General features: G+C 31.8%; 2 protein-coding genes across 2 annotated transcripts; one reads left to right on the top strand and one right to left on the bottom strand.

The window, feature by feature from the left end:
- Positions 1-842: 842 nt before the first annotated feature.
- LOC145159673 (protein LEAD-SENSITIVE 1-like) lies at positions 843-2146 on the bottom strand. The gene is made up of 3 exons (XM_079078697.1): positions 1994-2146; positions 1829-1902; positions 843-1594 (listed from the first exon to the last, which is right to left on the bottom strand). The coding sequence occupies exons 1-3, from the start codon at positions 2011-2013 to the stop codon at positions 1023-1025; spliced, it is 666 nt and encodes a 221-aa protein (XP_078934823.1). The 5' UTR covers positions 2014-2146; the 3' UTR covers positions 843-1022.
- A 17816-nt stretch (positions 2147-19962) lies between these two features.
- LOC145157930 (uncharacterized) lies at positions 19963-20763 on the top strand. The gene has a single exon (XM_079076902.1). The coding sequence runs from the start codon at positions 19963-19965 to the stop codon at positions 20761-20763; it is 801 nt and encodes a 266-aa protein (XP_078933028.1).
- The last annotated feature ends 67 nt before the right edge of the window (positions 20764-20830 follow it).

Genomic DNA, 20830 nt, shown 5'->3' with positions numbered 1-20830 from the left:
ACATTACTTGATATAATATCTGACATATTTACAACTATTAAGTACAAACTATTTATATTACGTTTTTCCCTTAGATCAAGATGTCTGATTTGTGATGCATTGGTTGGTCAACACTGTAAATCAAACACCCAAAACTTTGTTTTTTCAACGACGACATCCGCCTTTATTTCAGGACGATTGAATTGAGTTTGCACATCTTGAAGGTACGATCAAACAAATTGATAAAGCTTTTGCATTAATATAACCTTCATCTATAGAACCTTCCAACCTGTCTTATTTTTGACATAGTATTTAGTTTTTTCATGTACCTTTCTAACAGATACATTTATATCATACATATCGGGCTTCCAGCAAACGCTTCATCAGTTAGATGCAAAACTAAATGAACAATAATGTCAAAAAAAAAAAAAAAAAAAAAAAAAACGTTGGAGGGTAAATGAGTTCTAACTTGCACAAGATTTTAATATTAATGTCTTCTTTTGCTTTCCTCATATCCTCCAATGTTAGTGCTCTCGACCAAAGTTGTTTGAAAAACATACAAAGGTCTACAATTGATGTATAAGTATCTTTGGTCAAAAACCCTCTAACTCCGATCGGTATCAAATGTTGCATAAGAGATTTCAGCCCAATAATTACTGGTATCTTTGGTGTTCTCGCTAATAGTGTTTGTCGCCGCTAACAACATCGCCGTTATTGCTAATATTTCTTGTAGTGAAAGTCAATACGATTTGCTATGTATAACTCTATCGGTCAAGAATCTAGGAGCTAGTAGAACTAACAAATTGTAGAAATCCAAGTGAAGTCTTTATCAAGTCCGACTTCATTGGTTACGTATTACCTCATTTGTATACAAACTCAAATTCAAACTATAAATTTCTCAATAAAATCTCTTTTTACATTTGTTTTGTATACGAATCACATCAAGCAATTGCTTTTATTCATTATGCTAACTATATTTAGCATGGAGCAGGTCTTTATGAAAACAGGAAAAACAAGACACAACAAAAGAACCACCACCAATACTAGCTAATGACATCGCTCTTCTTACCAATATCAGCAACATATCGATTAACACAATATGGAGCCACACCCGATGCCTTCATAAGCTCAAGACTTGAAGAAAAGACAGCCTCCAGTGGTTGGCCAATGATCGAAGCCATCAGTCTACTTGGACTCATAGTCTTTTTGTCGGAAACAAGACGCCCCGTTTTGCAGTATATCGCAAAGTGTATACAATTGTTCTTTAAAATATTATAGCAACCAAACCCATTCTTAACAAGGTAATTTGCTCGGTGGATGACAGTTTCCGGTGGGTCTGAGGCGGCGAGAGTGCAGGTGCCACCACGAGGATTTGCAAGAAACACGACAGGGTTGACTGAGTATTCAAAACGGTAGAGGAGTCCACCATTGAGGAAGCAGTTCAGACAAGAGGTGATAATTCCATTGCTAATATCGGTATGATTACAGGTGGGACATGTGACTAGACGTGGTGGTGGCATTGAACTAATAATGAGGACATCAAGACCTGTACCTGTTCCTACTTCTTGACCTAGCCTCGTGAAATGAACGACTTTGTCATCGCCCAGATAGACACCTGTAAAAAAATACGATTCGTTAAACCATGTAAATAATCAAATCAACATCACATAAACAAAACATGTATGTGTAAAACAGAATCAAATACGGAAGGAAGAAAAAGCTATTGGAAAGTAGGGTTTGTAACTAGACGAAAATACGCATATCAAGTCTGGTGTCTATCTAATAAACACGATTTTAAAAGAGAGACTGATGAAGAAAGAAAAACAAGCAGTAAAAAAGAGAGTAAAACCGTGATGCGCATAAATATATGCATGACGCCATGAATATATATGATCTCCTGGCTTCAGATTCTTTTTATCCAATCTGCATTGCGAAAATCAAGTTTCTTCAACAAGTAATTCACACAAATAATCATGTGAAGCAAAAACTGAAAGTTATCGAAAAAACCATTTACCTGTTCGAGAGCAACCCCATCTTTCCAGTGTAAGTGATGATTGATGATGGTGAAGCCCCTTGAAGTTTAGGTTCTATTACGAGAGCAAAAGTATGGCAACTGTATTTGATTCGCTATAATTTATACCGTTTCTAATTTAATTGAAGGCAAATATTATAACTTTTATATTTTTATTTACTTTTTTGAATTAAGATATATGTATGATTGATCTTTTTTCGAAGAAACGTTTAGTTGTTATTTTAAATCTTTATTGCATGTTGCAAGCTTCAGGTGCCATATTTTAAGTATTTTTGTTATTATTATTCTTACAACACGTATTTTTAATAATTTCATGCCTAATTCAACTTTTTTTCTGCCATATAGTCTTTAAATTTGGACTTTTTTTTGTTTGGGTTCTTTAAAATGAATTTTCTCACTTTTAATTTCTTTTTATATGGTTAAATGACTTTTCTATCCTTTCTACTTTTTTTTATATATTTCTAATTAATTTAAAAAATATATATATACATTGCCACACCTGCAACTAAAACACACAAAAATCTACTTTCTCAACAACAAAAATGCATCATGTATATTGGTGGCCTTGCCGGTTTGTTAGTGGTGTGTTCGCACGGAACTTCTGATTTCAAGAGGTCTTCGAATTTAGGGACAAATATTTAGTAACGGTTTTAGTATTTTTATAAAATACATTTTTGTGTGTTATTAGCAATTAGCTATATACAAAATGTGACATTTAGTTGCAATTGTGAAATAATTTTAACTAGTAAACATATCGGTGCGAACAATCGGGGATGATGTTTTTTTTCTACATAGTTTTGGTTAGTAACTAATTTGGAAGATTTAGAGGTCGGATAATATATATATATATATATATATATATATATATATATATATATATATATATATATATATATATATATATATATATATATATATATATATATATATATATATATATATCAGTGCGAAGCACCGGGGCTAATGTTTTTTTTACATGATTTTGGTTAGTAACTGATTTGGAAGATCTAGAGATCTAGAGGTCGGATAATATATATATATATATATATATATATATATATATATATATATATATATATATATATATATATATATATATATATATATATATATATATACACTCATACAGAGAGAGAGGTAAGTTAAATTGAAAAAATAAAAAAGTTAATCATTCATTTTTGACCAAGACCTAGGGGTACTTTGGGTATTTTGATCTATTCTCTGAGTTTTGGTCACTATATTTGTAAAGGTGACTGGGTGTGCTATTTCCGCTTTCTCATTTGTCTTTGAGGTGAGTTTTCTCACTGTATCTATGGGTCGAATGCACCAATGTCGACCCATTATTCGGTTATATAGAATGCTAGTTGTTATGTGATGTCTACTTTTTTGTATGATCGAGTTGAAATATACCCCAGAGAGGGGCCCACTATGGTATGCTGGGTTGAAATATACCCAGGGCGGGGCCCATTATGGCATGTTCGAGAGAGAGAGAGAGGTAAGTTCAATTCAGCCACTCATTTATTTTTGCCGCAAAAGCCTCCGTCGTACCAGCGAAAATGAGAAGGGAATAGACATGTGTTTTCCAACAAAACATGTTTCCTTAAACTATGTTAATCATTACCTTAATATATGCAAAAAAAATAGTTTTTTCGTTTTTTTAATTTTTAAGAAGCTATGTTTATCGAAAAATGATTTTAAATATACCAAAATTCATGATTTTTTATTCTCTACAAATAAATAGACATCCATATTGATATAGTTTTAAGATAAAATAAAATTTTATTTTTTTTATATTTTCAGCTATCGTTATTAATAAGTGAATAAAAATGCATCAGGTTTTACTATAGTACATTCGTTATTCACTTATGAATAAAAAGTATGATTAATTTTTTTTTTTACAATTTAAGTATCATTCATATATGAATATAGCATATAATAAATATAGTATATTCATATTTAAATATTAGACGATGTATTCACTTGTGAATATTATATAATATATTCACTTGTGAATATTAGATGGTATATTCACTTATGAATATTATATGATATTTTCATATGTAAATATTACATAGTATTACATGGTATATCGCATGTGCATATTACATAGTATATTCACTTGTGAATATTAGATGATATATTCACTTATGAATATTACACAGTATATTCACATATGAATATTACAAGGTGTTTTCACAAATATATATAATTTTTATATGTTATTCACATATGAATAACATACAGACTTGCATATTTGTTTTGTGTTTTAATAATCATATACTGATTCAGGTGAGAAAACATATTCATATGTGAATATAACATGGTAATTTAGTTTATGCATTTCATCAAACAGTTGGAGTGCATACAAGTTAACTTTTTTTAAAATGTTAAAAACATGATACTTTGACTATTTAAATCTTACAAAATAGTAGATTGATAGAGATTATATGAAATTTTTCAAAAAAAAAACGATTTGATCTTTTTCTAACCTTAATTTTGAAGTTTTTTTTTTGATGATCGATGTTGAATGAATGATATGAAGTGGATTTTTTGTTGATTATCGATGATGTTGATCTAATGACGTTGAGAGTATAATTAATCGTAGATGTTGAAGATCTGATCGTATTTAAGCAGAATTGAAGGTTGGATTAAAACAACCAAAAATTAATTTTTGTTGTCAACTGTTGAATGGTGTTGATAAACGTGTTATTGACGAAGATTGATGATTGATTAACACTGGATGACGTTGATGATGGTTTAATTGAAGAAATCTGGATGATAGTTGAAGGTTGGAGAAGAAATTTGGATGATGAACGAGCGATTAGGAATGAGTTTGAACTGTTATCTAATTTTCGACAGTTACGTGTTTGAGATTGAAGGTTATTATCATATTTACAAGTTTGCCACCGTGTCTTTTTATGCTTAGATTAAATGATTGGCTGAGAATGATTCCCTCATTCTCAACCTTTTTTCTCAATTGAACCCTCTTCTCTCTCTCTCTCTCTCTCTCTCTATATATATATATATATATATATATATATATATATATATATATATATATATATATATATATATACACACACACACACAGAGAGAGAGATTCCCAATATATAACTACTTGCAAAAGATTTTCATATCCACTTCATTCAACACTTGTAAGTTGAAGAAAGCTTGTAAACTACATCTTGATTTGAATCCAATTCATATCCATTTATTTTTGGCGTAGGATTTTAAAAGATAAGAGGAATGTAAAACTCAGTTACCTGTAACGATATTACAACATTTTAAACCCTTTAATTACTGTTCATCAAGTAATTATATTAATATTTATATACAACGATTATTTGAAGTATAAAATTTTTAAGTTAAACTTTCGGAAAATTGCAATTAATGAAAATTTCACTTCTTTTCTAATCTGTTCTCCATATTCCTGAAACCATCCAACTTTCAAAAAAAACATTATTCAAACTATTCAACTTCATGAACATATAATAAGTGGTCATTCAACACCAATGTTAACTTTGAGCATTTGAGATGCAAGAAATAGCAACGTACTTTCATTTATTTGTTTATTATTGCATTCTACTTACTATTTACACTTATGCTTAAAAAAATTAGACCTGAACTGATTGTGTGGTTGACCTTTGTACCCTTCTATTAAGTTTGTCACTTGCATATTACACAAAACAAAGCAGTGGTAATTTCGTCATCTTCAAAGAAAAAGAAGATTTTCCCTTGATTTACCATCCCCTCAATCTACCATCAGTAATGTAACGTCCCAAAAATAAGTCCATAAAATTTTTCGTTTTCAGATTAATAAAACATCAAACCATATCATTGTCATAAAACCAATGTTATCAAAATGTATCGATACATTATCAATATCAGAGTAAATCACAAAATATGGAAACATGTGATGTGTGTTCTGCAATCATCCCGAGCTCTTCCCTTTGAAAACAGAAGTACCTGAAACATAAAAATGAAAACCGTAAGCACAAAGCTTAGTGAGTTCCCCAAAAACCACATAACATACAATCACAAAATACCACACGACATTACAAGAAAAATGGGGTTTTGTGACTAAAATATAAAAGAGTGATTAATCAGTCTTGGATACAATGTATCTAGGACTGATGAATTAGTGTTAGATACTATCTAGGAATGCTTTTATGTGTGAATCATTAGAGACCGGCCAAAGTTATTCAAGACTAAAATTCAGTACCTAATTTGGTTGCGCTGGTTTAGGTTTGGTGGGAAACATATTAAGGATTGAAATTTAGACTTGAATAGTTTAGCGCTAACATTGACTTTGGAGACAAGTGATGATGGACTGAATTTCAGTCATTGATAGACTTGTGTTAGTTTTGACTGTGTAAGGAGCTTATTAGGTACTGAAGTTTAGTCATTAATACAATTGCACCTATTTGCACTACAAACATGAAAGTTTCTAAAGACTGAATTTCAGTTCCTAATAGGTTTGTACTATTTGACATTCGAATGAACACTTATAACTGGCTAGATCTTCGTATCTAAGACTGATTATTTTTTCATAAATACCATATATCAGAGACTGATGAATCAGTCACAAATACTATATGGAAGGAAACTTATTAGAGACTGAAATCCAGTCTTGGAAAGACTAACCACATTTGGCTTTGAAGAGAAATCATTAGGGACTGAATTTTAGTTTTTGAGACATGTGTTACTTAGTCATATATATACCATATATTAGAGACTAATGAATCAGTCACAAATACTATTTTGCTAAAAGCATATTAGAGACTGAATTCCAGTCCCCAATAGATGGGTGCCAGTTTTGAGTATGCAAGGACCTTATTATTGTTTGTAGTTATTACTTTCGAACATTATTTTATTTATAAAGGTTAGGAGACAATTTTCATTGTTATTTGTATTTGTAATTTATGCGTATAAACTTAAACCTTATGTTAAGGTAGGGTTAGGGTGGGTGGGTGTGAGAGTAGGTGTAGGTGGGCATGCCACGATAGGTATGGGTATGGGTGAAGGTAGGGTTGGGGTAAAAATGTTAGAAACTAACAATAAAAACACTCCAAGTTACAATAAAAATGTTAGAAACTAAAAGCGTAAAAATGTTAGAAACTAGACGCGTAACAATATATAAATAATAAATAATCAAAAAATAGTAAAGGACAACATAGTTATTTTATATATGGTAGGGATCGAGATTGCAATAAAAACGAGCAATAAAAACACTCCAAGTTAGAATTAAAATGTTAGAAACTAAACGTGTATATTAACACAAAGTATTTGAACTATTCATGTAATTTACTCTTAAAAATGAAAACAAAATAATAAGGTGATTAAATAAAAATACACAAAGATAATACATAAAATAAAGAGTAAAAACAAATTAAATCTACAATTAAAATCAAATAAGGAAAAACACATGTATATTTGGATGGGATTTGAGATCAACAAGATATGTTCCAAAATTGTCAATACCATGGGTATAGATGGATGGAACGATTATTCCATCACATTCGGCCGCACAAAACCCTATCAAACCCATCCAAAAACGAAGGAAGACGAGTGAATGCAAGGAGTGAAGGCACTGTGAAGTATTCGTCAATTTCAGGTAACATTCGTTGAGTTGTTGTATGTCTCTATGTAATTTTGTGATTTGTTTCTGTTACTCTGCTCCCATAAATAGTCAAAGAGGAGAAAGTAGAAACTCAATAACTATGTATTAAAACACGCTCTGTAATTGTGTCTGTTAGCATTAGGATTTAAGAACTTAATAAGATACTTTCCTGCACATTTGTGTTACTTTATGATTAAACCCAACAATTTTGCCCCTTTCGTTTGGCTTTTGCTAGTCATTTGATTGAAAGGACCTTTCGGAATTCCAAATTTCAAATGGATGTTCGAAGTTGCGTGTTGTTTGTGCTCTTGTTTGCTTTTCACTTCTAAGATGTTTGTTAACTTGTTTTTAAAATATATTTACCTTTTTTTCCCTACTTGGTGTTTTTGGTTTTGGTGTTTGTTTTTTGAATTCATGGGTTTATGCGAATTAGATCAAAGGCTAAAAAAGTAAAACTACACCACCCACTTATTCACCGAACCCAATGTTGTTGTAGTTTTTCTTGCACCAACTAATAACTTTGGTACTTGGTAATTAAATGTTAATCTAATATTTGTGAATGGCTTGCAGATATTTGCAGAAAAGTAACCAGCTGAGCACAATCAAGTTGGAACTACACTCTCGGAGTTTAGTTTATTAATTATGCTAGGAACATAATGTACTTGTAATATAAAACAATGTTTGTTTTGGAACAATGTATGTTTTAATTTAGCTTGCCTAAATATATGTTTTTGTTTAACTTATGAATGATTGACTGTTTACTTAAATCGTTTTTCATAACGACCACCTTCATATTTAGAAATGATTAAAATTATATTTATGAGACTAGATCTCTTAATAAGAATTATAAAGTAAATATCAATGTTTTATAAATAACAAGTTCTATATGCAAAATATTTTGACTTAAACTTGTTTTAAATCAAACTTATCTTTGACATTGTTATCTTTATTATATAAATGACATTCACATATTCCAATTTCAAGAAATAGATCCTTGAAGGAAAATAATGTAGTTTATTTGACATATGTAAATATTATTTATATATAAAATATTCCTAATGATATTTTCACTAAGTAGTAGAGAAAATAATTATTAAGGAACTAACATTATGGTGCATGACTTTCTTTCTAATGAATGTCTAATATTTATCATAAGATACAAATTCAACTTTATTTACAACTATATTAGTTATAAATAATATTTTACTTGTTAAAACATAATTGTAAAACCTTTGTTTAAGTTTTCAAATATAAAGTTGAAATACAAACCGGTAAGAACTATATATGACTTTTACTGATAATAAATGATGAATTAAATCTTACTTGGTATGATTTACTTTCCAATCAATAGAAATGTCCTTCTTTTATTTCCTTGGGATAACACATATAATATTATCAATAGTACCTTGAGTACAAATACCAACTAACTAGTAGATATAACATTTTCTTCATAAGATTTTGTATGGAAAGGCTCCATCCCTATCTTACTTAAATATTTTATGGATTTAAAGCATATGTCGGACTAAAGCTTTTAAACCCAAAATCTACTAAATACATATTTGTATATAATAATCTAAATGTGGCTTAGATTATTGCAAGCAAACCCACTAAGAATAAGTTTTCTTATTCCTCTGATAGTTGAGTTAGCAAAAAGCAAGCTTCTAATGACAAAGCAAGTAGGAGGTACATGGAACTTGAAGCAGCTCAAGAACCAAAACTTGATGTAGTTACAATTGGCACTAGATTTAATAAGGATTGTTAAACTTGAAAAATAGCTATTCACAAATACAAATTGTTTGCATTAGTGGTAGAAATCATCTATGACTTGAGAAATGTGGAATCTCTCGTTGATGAGCTTTTATTGATGGTTTCTAGCAAATCCATCAAATACCAAGATGCTATGCCAGATCTCGTATCTGATTAATGACTTAGAGTCATGAACATGAGATGTAATCCATGTATGATAATCAAGTGTGGTCTTGATTGAACTTTCTCTCTATAACAAGGCTAGAAGGAGTAAGTAATTCTTTTAGAAAGAATACATTACGGATAACTATACACATTTAAAGCAAGACTTGTTATAAAGGATTTTCTCATACTCATGTCATTGAGTATGGTCCTTATCATACTCATGACATTGACTATAATCAAACTTTTTTCACAAGTAACTATGATTAGATCAATAAGGATATTGTTTACTATAAATTTATATTCAAAATATGAAATATAGCAAACATACTTCAAGAAAGACCGATTTTCTTAATAGACATCTACTAGAAGATATCTATATAGATTAGTCTGGGGGTTTTCTTAATCCATGTTATCCTAACAATATTTTTAAAGCTTGAGATCCACTTGTGGATATAAAGAAAGCATCTAAATGTTGTAATCATCATTTTAATATGAAACCACAAGGTATGTTTTTATATCAAAATGAATAGAACATGTGTGTTTACTAAGAACTAGTGGGAGCATAGTGATATTCCTAATCTTGTATGAATAAGACATACTTAATCATATGAAAATACATTCTGACCATGCCAGGCCTTTTCACCTTGACTCAGAATGTGTTTCTAAAATGAAAGACTTAGGAAGAACAATATACATTCTTGGAATGTAAAATCTATAGAGATAGATAAAATGAATGTTAAAAGTGTTATATCTTTATGCATATATAGACAATATCTTGAAATGGATCAAGATACAAAATTCCTATGGAGGAATCTTGGTATTGTCACATGGCACTAAGTTTTGAGTCAGCGTTAAAAGAACCTTGCTCATAGGTTTGAACTAGTTGAAATGATTTATATTCGATTTGTTTGGAAAATGAATCCATCATTTATGCCATATTATGCATGAGACTTGGTATATGATCATGTTATGAGCATATCATAATATACCAATTGAATACATGGTTAAGTCACCGGATGACTATAGGAACATTTTGCGAGTACTTTAGAAGAACTAAGAGAATGTATAATAAGACAATTAGTTCAGAATAACATCTTTATGTAAAGAGCTACATAATATTATAATTTCTTAACAAATATATATAATTATGAATTATAATTGGATTATGACTTCATTATGGGATGAAGAGTAAGTTTTATTGGAATGAGGTCCAACCAAAACAAAATGACACAATATACTACAAAATAAGAATACACTACTTTATAAGTTGAAATCTAATATGATTGGATGAATGAGTTCATTGAAAAACTATGTTGATTTATGTTATTCAAGGATCACATAGAAATCTTAGTGACTTCGAGAGTATACTTAATCGAGCTAAGAGACTCTATATCACGAAAGAACAACAATCATATACTCCAAGATATTTAACCATACCTAGAGTAAAGTCAAATATCGAGATGATAGTATTCGCAGAATTCACACAAATTAAGTTTAGTCGAACCCATTAATAAAGTCCTTCTTTTAAGCTAAGTATGAATGATTACACTTCTGCTGTAAGACTTTATTATTCTAGAAATGAGACTTTAATTTGGATTTAGTATTTGAATATTGGAACATTGTGACAACAACTATTATATAATGTTTTGATATACTGGGATATGATCATAACATCAATACTTGTTGTGTTCTATATTAACATGTTTAATCCATGAATAATCTTATTATTCTAAAAGTTCATAGTCGGTTATAACTGTGGGAGCAATTATGAGGTAAGACTAATATGAATTGGATTGGTTGACTTTCACCGGATGAAGGTAGGAACTGGGTTGTAACCAAGTTTCATAGGTACTTTTCAGAGATCTAGTATTGAACTGACCCGCATCAAGATCATCTCATGGATCGCTATCATGAATGATACTTGATTAAAAGGTAATATCTTTGTATCCTTAACACATGAGATACATAGTGGGACTTAAGTGTATGGAGTATTGTGCTTTGATATGGTCAAACGCTGGTCCTTAAACGGGCAGTTATAAAAGGCATTTTCGGGTATGGTATGAACTATGCAAGAGGCTTATGTAGTCAAGATGGGATTTGTTCCTCTTATGTGTTGAGAGTTAGACATCTAAGACACCTTACCAAAAGTTGAACACCATATGAGATTGATTGTGATCCGTATCTCATGTTTAACATGATGTCTGTGACAAAGGGATAACTTATAAACTTACCTTATACACCAATTGTAGCTTGGAGCTTTTGGGAATTGGGCGTTGATAGAATGGCACAAATTCGTATGTTGATGGGAGCAGTGAAATGTTGCTAGACGTTCACCACTATCTATATTAGTCTAATATGAATCTTGTGCAAGTGGGAGATTGAAAGATCTAGTATACTCAAGAATCATATTAAAGTGATATTGCTAATTAACATATGATACTAAAGGGTCATACTAACAACAACTTGATACAATTGATTATTTATTAGAAATTGAGTTTAATAAATATTTAACAAACTCTTATAATTAATTGGAAATTGTTTATTCCTAGGAAATAATAATTTTCATTAGCAAGTAACATTATATATAATTCATATGGTATTAATTAATAAGTCATGCACAACATTTTGGACTAGATGAATTCTTTTGTCTTTTACCAAAAAGTTAACGTTTATATTTTATAAACTTGGTTTAAAAAATATAAAGGTTTTGTCTTCTTTTTTCATCTTATTTTCGAAACTAAAGAAGGAAAAGGAAGGGCATGGCTTTCAAGTTTAGATAATCAAAAGTAATGGAAAGCATGGCTAGTCTTGGCAAGTATAGGAGACATGTTTGTCTAAAGTCAAAAGTACTAAATGGTTAAGGACTTGTGGACTTTGTTCCTACTATAAGACTAGCATCAAAGGCTTTCATTTAGGTTGCTTCTTATGTACAAAACCGTAATTAGTGTATGTAGATACACTCTCTCTCACTTTTGATTCATGCATAAAGTTTACTTGCATCTTATGCTCTCTTTATGTTCTTATTTTGATAAGAACATAAAGCTTAAGAGTCTTAAGAGTTTTATATAAAATAACTAGCATACTACATCAAGTTGAGTTATTGTTGGTGTCTCTTAAGTTCATCATTCTTCATCAACTTCCAAGCCTCCCAAGAGGAGCCAAAGAACTACAAAGGTTGTGATTTCTTCATCTTCTTCTTTGGTGTTTTTTTTTCTTTCCAAACTTTGCAAGATGATCATTGCTGGGTTTAACTTGTTTATGTTATTCAAAAATGATCAAGTCTTCTATTGCCAAATATTATGTTTTTGAAACTAGTTTTTGAATAAAAACCTAACATGACGTTCCATGGATGTTCGTCGCATGTGATTAAATCCTCGAGTCTGTATTAGTTACCACGGACGTGGGTCGCATGTAAACGAACCACAACCAAGTATTTGGGTTTGACGTTTGTTCCCTTGACGAAATGGGTGGTGGAGAATTGTCCTTGCAGTCCTCGCCATTTTTTGAATCTTCAACGGAACCGAACACTATATATATATATATATATATATATATATATATATATATATATATATATATATATATATATATATATATATATATATATATATATGTGTGTGTGTGTGTGTGTATGTATGTATGTATGTATGTATGTATGTCATTGGAGAAAGATTGTTGAAGTGTATTTTTCATATCAAATAACAAAAGAAACGAAAGTTAAGTTTGTAATTTTTCATATAAATTTATGAAAGAAGGATGATGATTAGGCTTTAAGGAATTTATCTTATTAGATTGATATTGTTGAGAGTGTGTTTAAGTTGAAGTTTTTAAGATGTTTTTTTTAAACTTGGCCTGGCAACAAGAGCATTTAGATTTTTATTTTATTTTATTTTTTTTTTAAGTTTTGAATCCAAAATTAGTTTTTTGGAGTTTTTAGTTTTTATATTTTAACTAATTTTACACATTTAAAAGCTAACAACTACTTTTACCAAGCATTGTTCATAAATAAAAGCTACAACTTCCAACTTCTAGCTAGTTTTGTCAAACACGTTGTAAAACACCTTATATAATAGTTGGGAGGAAATTTAGTGGTTTTCTTTTGAATAAACATAAGAAGTTGAAAATGATTATATTTTTTAATTGTAAGAAAATTCTAAGGGTGTTTTTGTTAAATTGTATAAGAAAGGGTCTTTCTAAATCCCTTGCCTATATCGATTTGGGAGGGGCAGTTACACATTTAAATTATGGTTGTGATGTGTGAATGTTTGATTAGGAAAAACGAGAGAGGGTGAGATAGATAGATAGATAGATAGATAGATAATGAGGAATGTTCGACATTGAGAGACATATTACACTATTGGGGGACGCTAGCAATCAACAAGTGTCATGGTGGTCTTATTTCACAAAGGACAACGTTATACCTAGGGGCGAGCATATGCAGGTACCCGACCAAATATAATGGAACTGAACCAATGCTTCCTAGGATGTTAGAACCGAAACTGGTTAAATCGGTTCCCAAAATTTGGAACCGCTCTCAGAATCGGTTAAATCCAGGTATCCGGTTGATAAAAAAATTCAATCTATATTAAGATAAAGGTAATATAATTATTAACATATATCTAATTAGAGATCTCATAATATTTGTTTTAAGACCTTTCAAATTTTTTGGTATTAATAGTAGACCAAATACTCAAACCTATTAGAGTTTTCAATTCAAACCATAAGGCTGGAGTGGGAATGAATTTAAGCTCCTTCCTTTTTTATAAGCTAAAGCTAAATAATATTTTACGGTTTGTTTCACCAAACGATGTGGGATAGGCACACCTCATTTGTGAGCATTTTTACCTGGCATCCATTCAACATGCCATTAACTTATCTTCATTAAGGAGGTCTGCTCAAGATTCGAAGAAATAAAAAAAACTAGAGAAATTTTCATATATCTGTATCCCATCCCACCAATATATAAACTCTTCGTACTTTAAAATGAAAAATGGAGGTGGTGGCATTGTGTATTCATATATGAATATTACATCTCTCATCGCGTCAATACGTCTGAGTGCTTAAGTTGCAATGAAAAAATATATGGCTCTAATTCATTCTCGCGTTCTTAACCTTTTTTCCTGTCTAAAATGAACTTACCTCTCTTTCTCTCTGTGTGTGTGTCTATATATATATATATATATATATATATATATATATATATATATATATATATATATATATATATATATATATATATATATATATATATATATATATATATATCTGTGTGTGTGTGTTTCATGATAAATCGATTGTATTTGGAGCAGGGTCGATCCATTGATTTTCAAAGTATATATATATATATATATATATATATATATATATATATATATATATATATATATATATATATATATATATGTATGTGTGTGTGTGTGTGCGCGCTTCATGATAAATAGATTGTATCTGGAGCAGGGCCGATCCATTGATTTTCAAAGCCCTATGTGAAAAATAAAAATGAGAAACAATAATCATTGATAAGTCGATAAATAATTAGAAGAAAATTTGCTACTTATTCGTCAATAATCTAGCAGTAATTAATCACTAATTTGTCGCTAATACGAATGTGCATAAAACATTTATAGGCCCCCTCACGAGACGGGCCACGTGTGATCGCATATCACGCACATGCCTAGGGTCGGTCCTGATATTGAGTTAGGGCTAGAAATATTATTAAAAGAACCACTTCCTCATGTTTTCTAGTCACTATGACGAATCTAGAAGACATGATTGTAATTGGTTAAGGGTTATAATAATTAGATGGTGTTGAAACTTTAATATTGACTAAATAAACCACATATGGGGGGTGACAAGTAGTAATAATATGGTTAATAAGTTATGGCTGTAAAGTGTATGTTTTGTATTTTTTTTAAAGATGCAAGCAATAATTCGATTAACAATTTAGCAAAAGAGGTCGAATTGCTCAATATTTTGGTTATGGATTCCATATGTATTTAGTGGAAGTATCAAGGGGCGATGTAGAGTTACATTATTCATATTATTACCATATTGAGGATTATCCAAAGACTTTTAAAAAGTTATGGGGTCTTAGGACATTACCTTTTTTAAATAGGCGATTGGTGATGAAATGTCATCAATTCTAGAGAACAAAACTTGGTTATTGTCTGACTTACGGATGGGTTCCAAACCTTTTGGTTGAAAATGGTTATTCATGAAGAAGATGAAGGTAGATGGAACTATTGATAAGTTCAAATCCCGATTAGTCATTCAAGGATTTAGGCAAAAACTCGGTATGGATTATTTTGACATGTACGCACTAGTAGCTCGTATATCTACCATTAGATTGTCGATTTCTTTAATGGTTATTTAAAATTTGATTATTAATCAAATGTATGTCAAACAACATTTTTAAATGGTGATCTTGATAAAGAGGTTTACATGAAACAACCATAATGGTTTTTTATGCCCGATAATGAGCATAAGGTGTGTAAACTTGAGAAAGCCTTTGATAGTTGAAGAAATCCTATAAAAAATGAGCTAAAACTTTATTGGTTTCTCTTATTAATTGATTTTAATTTAAACCAATCAAGGGAATATGTTGATATCCAATTTGATTCTTCCGGTGTTGGTGTGATTATTTGTTCCTATGTTGATGATATGTTACTTTTTGGAACTAATAAACTTTAAGTTTATGAAACTAAGAAGTTATTATCATCAAAGTTTTAGATGAAGAAAATAGGGGAGGCTGATATGATTCTTTGAATTAGAATTAAACGAATAAACAAAAGGACGAATATAAAGCAATCGTATTATGCTGATAAAATTCTTAAAAAATTTACTTATAAAGATTGTGCTCTCGTAAGTATTCCCATGGATCATAGTATAAAATTAATGCCAAATGCAGGCATGGAAATTTCACAATTAGAATACTTTAAAGGAATATGTTTCTTGATGTATGTAATGATAAGCACTCAACTTGATATTGCTTATAATGTTGGGAGGTTCAGTTGGTATACTAGTAATATGAGTATTAAACATTAGCAAGCCTTTCAGAGAGTATTCAAATATTTGATAGTTTCGTTTTTATTACTTCTTTTCATAGTTTATTTTTAGTTAAAGTCATCTCATTTTAGTTAATCTTCATGCATATTTTCTCTTTTTGTTATTTTTCTCCTTTACCGGGTGCTTTCCAGTCTTTTGAGCTTATTTGCAGGATTTATTGAAGACTATTTATTATTGGAGGTGTGGAAGGAGTGCAGGACTGCTGGAGGCTTGCAATTTGTTCATGGACTTGAAGTGGTGCAATTGGGCTTGGTGTCAGTATAAGTGAGAAGCGCGTTGGACTTAATCTTTGGACGAGGATTCGAGTTAAAGAAGGCTAATGATGCATTGGACCATCATTGGAGGCTTTGGAATAACATAATTGGGCTACCAAGAGTTGTGCATGTGGGCTGAAGATGAATGAGGAAATTTGGGTTGGATTGTATTTTAAATGGGCCAAGGCATGCAATCAGCGAGACCCACGCGGTCCACGTGGATCCACAAACGGTCTGTGTGGATCGTGCTGAAGTGAATCCGGGTTTTGACTTGTTGACTCTATTTTGAATAGTTGGTGGATAGCTTTTGGGGAACTTTTGAATCCGGAATAAGCACTCTTTACTGAAGATTTGGGAAGATTTTTCATTATCAAGACTTTGAAGAACAACTCTATTTGCTCTCAAGAAGGGTTGGGAAGATTTGGAAGATTGGTGTCATTTCATTTCATCTTACACTTTGAATCATGTTTGGTATCTCTAAACTACTTTGCATTTCTTTCATTTTGGCCATGCTTGGCTAGACTCATATTTGGTTCACTTGTATGTAATTCTTGAATGTTTTGGTTATTTTGAAGAACTCCATGAATTTGTGTTGAATATCTATGATTATATTTTCTATGAAAACTTCCTTCATGTTTATATATCTCTAGTCATGAATACTGATATGTGAATGTTATTTTTGTTGGTTAAATTCTTGGCTAAGTAATGGGTCTTCAATTTAACAAGCAACAATTAGTTTAAATGTTTGTTTTAAGAAAATATTTTCTCCATAGTGGTAATGAAAGTAATAGATTACTCTTTGGATTTGGTGACTCTTAAAACCTAATGCTAATTGATTTTCACAAAATTACATGCTTCATTAGTTTTGTGACTTTGATTTAGGAAATGTGTTGTGAACTTCTATAGTCATTTTAATACAAAAGAAGAGTTGAGGCAAGTTATGCTTATAAATTGCTATAGCCAAGTTAGATTATAAACACAAGTATTGCACCTTGGTATTCTCATGATTATTTAACCAAATGTTCATGTAATGAAAGTCCAAAGTCAACCATCTTTATCTTATTGATTTTACATCAAACTTTTCTTTTGTTGAATTGTGTTTTTAAATCTTAGTGTAATTCTAGTTTTCTTTTAAACATATCAAAAGATCAAAATCCCCTAATTTTATTTTATTTTAGTTTTACAAGTATTTGTACAACTAGATTATCATAGAGTTATAAAATTGAATCAATCTCTGTGGATACGATCCCTTTACCACTATACACTATTTTAGTGTGTAATATTTAGGGTATTTATTTTGTTGGCCTCGACAACCACCAAATTTTGGCGCCGTTGTAGGGGATTGTTTTATTTTTAATCAATTTGTTTCTCTACGACCAGATCTCAATGTACAGGTGCTTTGATTTATAATCCGGAAATTGAAAAAGAAGCAAGGCGTTTGGCGAAGGAAAAGAGAATAGAATGTGGTCAAACTTCTAATCCTCACGGGGATCCGGAGGTTGAACCCGCTTCATCAAGTGATACGGAACCCGATTCTAGTCCCGACCCTCGCCAAGAATTTCCCGAAACACCACCCCTACAAAAAAATCCACCCATTATTGAACCAATTGCAATGGGAGACGGAGGAGAAGCTCCCGAAAGAACTTTGAGGCAAATGATGGAAACCGATGTTACACAAACTCCAACCGGTATCAATTATCCCGTTTTGGAAGGAGGTTCGGAATTGAAGTCAAGTTTAGTTCATCACCTTCCAATTTTTCATGGATTAGAGAATGAAGACCCTCATAAACATTTGAAGATGTTCCACATTATTTGCACTAGTATGAAGCCACAAGGGTCAACCGATGACCAAATCAAGCTAAGGGCAATCCCCTTTTCATTGGCCGATAGAGCAAAGAATTGGTTATTCTATCTTCCCCCGGGGTTAATCAACTCATGGACCGACACGGAAAGAGCTTTTCTTGATAAGTTTTATCCCGCTTCAAGAGTCTCAAGTCTTAGAAATGATATTTGTGGAATCCGCCAAGGTCAAAATGAGACTTTTCATGATTATTGGGAGTGGTTCAACAACTTGTGCTATAGTTGTCCACAACATCAAATTCTGGAACAACTCCTCATCCAACACTTCTATGAGGGATTGTTGCCAATGGAGAGAAGATTAGTTGATGCCTCAAGTGGTGGAGATGTTTATAGCAAAACTCCACAACAAAAAAGACAACTCTTCAACACAGTAGCCGCAAATTCACAACACTTTGGCCCGCGCCAAGATATGAAGAGGGAAACTAAAAAAAGTCAATGAAGTGGGAACATCGAATCTAGAGTTTCAAATCAAAGATTTAACATCCGTTGTTCAAAAGTTAGCCATGGGGTAAACTCCACAAGTGATGGTTTGTGGAATATGTGCAACAATGGGACATCCTACGGATATGTGTCCCATTCTCCAAGAAGATGTGGAACATGTGAATGCCACGGGAGAGTTCCAAAATTACCACAACAATCCATCCGGTTATCAAAATGCTTACAATTCAAGTTGGAAGCCAAATCCCAACATGAGCTACAACCCAAGACCATTGCCTGAAAATGCATTGGTTAGGCCTTCCTACCCACCACAACAACCTCAATACCAACATTCACAACCACATTATCAACCCAAACCTCACCCTCCACATCATCACCAACAACCTCCTCAATCCCAACCAAGTAGCTCCGGAATGTCTCTTGAAGACATTGTCAAATCCTTAGCCACTAGTACCCAACAATTCCAAAAAGAGACAAGAACTAGTATCTCCAACCTTGAAGCACAAATGGGAGATATAGTTACATCTTTAAGCAAGTTGGAGTCCCGTGGCAAACTCCCTTCTCAAACCGAAAAGAACCCAAATGTTAATGTGGTGACTTTGAGAAGTGGTAAACAAACCGGAGAAAGTAGTTCAAAGAAGAAGCCAATGGAAGAGGAGGAATAAATAGAGATCACTCCCGTTGAGGATCCTGTTGTTAAGAATGCTACACAAGTCGGAGTTCCAAAGAAGATTACCCCTCTAGTGACTCCAATAACTACTCAACCGCCATTCCCCTCCCGACTTGAAACTTCAAAGAAGAATATGGAGGAGATAGAGATTTTGGACACCTTCCGAAAGGTGGAAGTAAACATCCATTTACTTGATGTCATCAAGCAAATCCCTAGATATGCGAAGTTTTTGAAGGAGCTTTGTACCAACAAGAGGATGTTGAAGGGAAACGAGAAAATCTCAATGAATGAAAACGCATCCGCGGTTTTACAAAGGAAACTTCCACCCAAATGCAAAGATCCCGGAATGTTTACGGTTCCTTTCAAGATTGGGGATGTCACTTTTAGTAGTGCTATGCTTGATCTTGGTGCCTCTATCAATGGCATGCCCTATTCGGTGTATGAATCATTGAATGTCGGACCCTTAAGTGAAACCGGTGTCATAATTTCACTTGCGGATAAATCGAGTGTCTTTCCTAGAGGTGTTTTAGAAGATGTTTTGGTGCAAGTGAACCAATTGGTCTTCCCGGCGGAATTCTGTGTGATTGATTTAGAAGAACAAGTGTCCTCCAAGTCTGGTATAATTTTACTTGGGAGACCATTTTTGAAGACGGCTAGAACGAAGATTGATGTGTATGCGGGAAGCTTAACGATGGAGTTTGATGGGGAAACAATAAGTTTCAATATCTACGATGCTATGAGATATCCTAGTGATGTTTCATCTTTGTGTTTTGTGGATGTTGTCGAACCATTAACCCAAGAATTGTTTGAGTTGTCTAATGGTGACATGTTGGAGATGATTTTGAGCAAAGGCTTTGATTGTGAAAAATTAGCCAAGAAGTTGAAACTCCACTCGTTAGACCCCGAAGTTGAAAGATTGGTTAACAATTTGTAGATCAAGAAAACCACTCAATTCAGTATGAAGCAAATTGAGTTACCTAAAACCCATACAAGATTGCCAC

Source organism: Lactuca virosa, chromosome 2 (genome assembly GCF_052849685.1).
Source record: "Lactuca virosa cultivar CGN04683 chromosome 2, Lactuca_virosa_CGN04683_v6, whole genome shotgun sequence".
NCBI lineage: Eukaryota > Viridiplantae > Streptophyta > Magnoliopsida > Asterales > Asteraceae > Lactuca > Lactuca virosa.
Note: the sequence above shows the minus strand (reverse complement) of the source record. Positions and strands in the feature narration are given on the sequence as shown.

What these genes read in the sequence shown, in the direction of transcription:
- LOC145157930 (XM_079076902.1), top strand. Translation starts at nt 19,963, where the DNA reads ATGGAGGAGATAGAGATTTTGGACACCTTCCGAAAGGTGGAAGTAAAC.
- LOC145159673 (XM_079078697.1), bottom strand. Translation starts at nt 2,013, where the DNA reads ATGGGGTTGCTCTCGAACAG. An exon ending in ATGGGGTTGCTCTCGAACAG is followed by an intron (nt 1,903 to 1,993) that starts GTAAATGGTTTT and finishes TTCGCAATGCAG; the next exon opens with ATTGGATAAAAAGAATCTGA. An exon ending in ATATATTTATGCGCATCACG is followed by an intron (nt 1,595 to 1,828) that starts GTTTTACTCTCT and finishes ATTTTTTTACAG; the next exon opens with GTGTCTATCTGGGCGATGAC.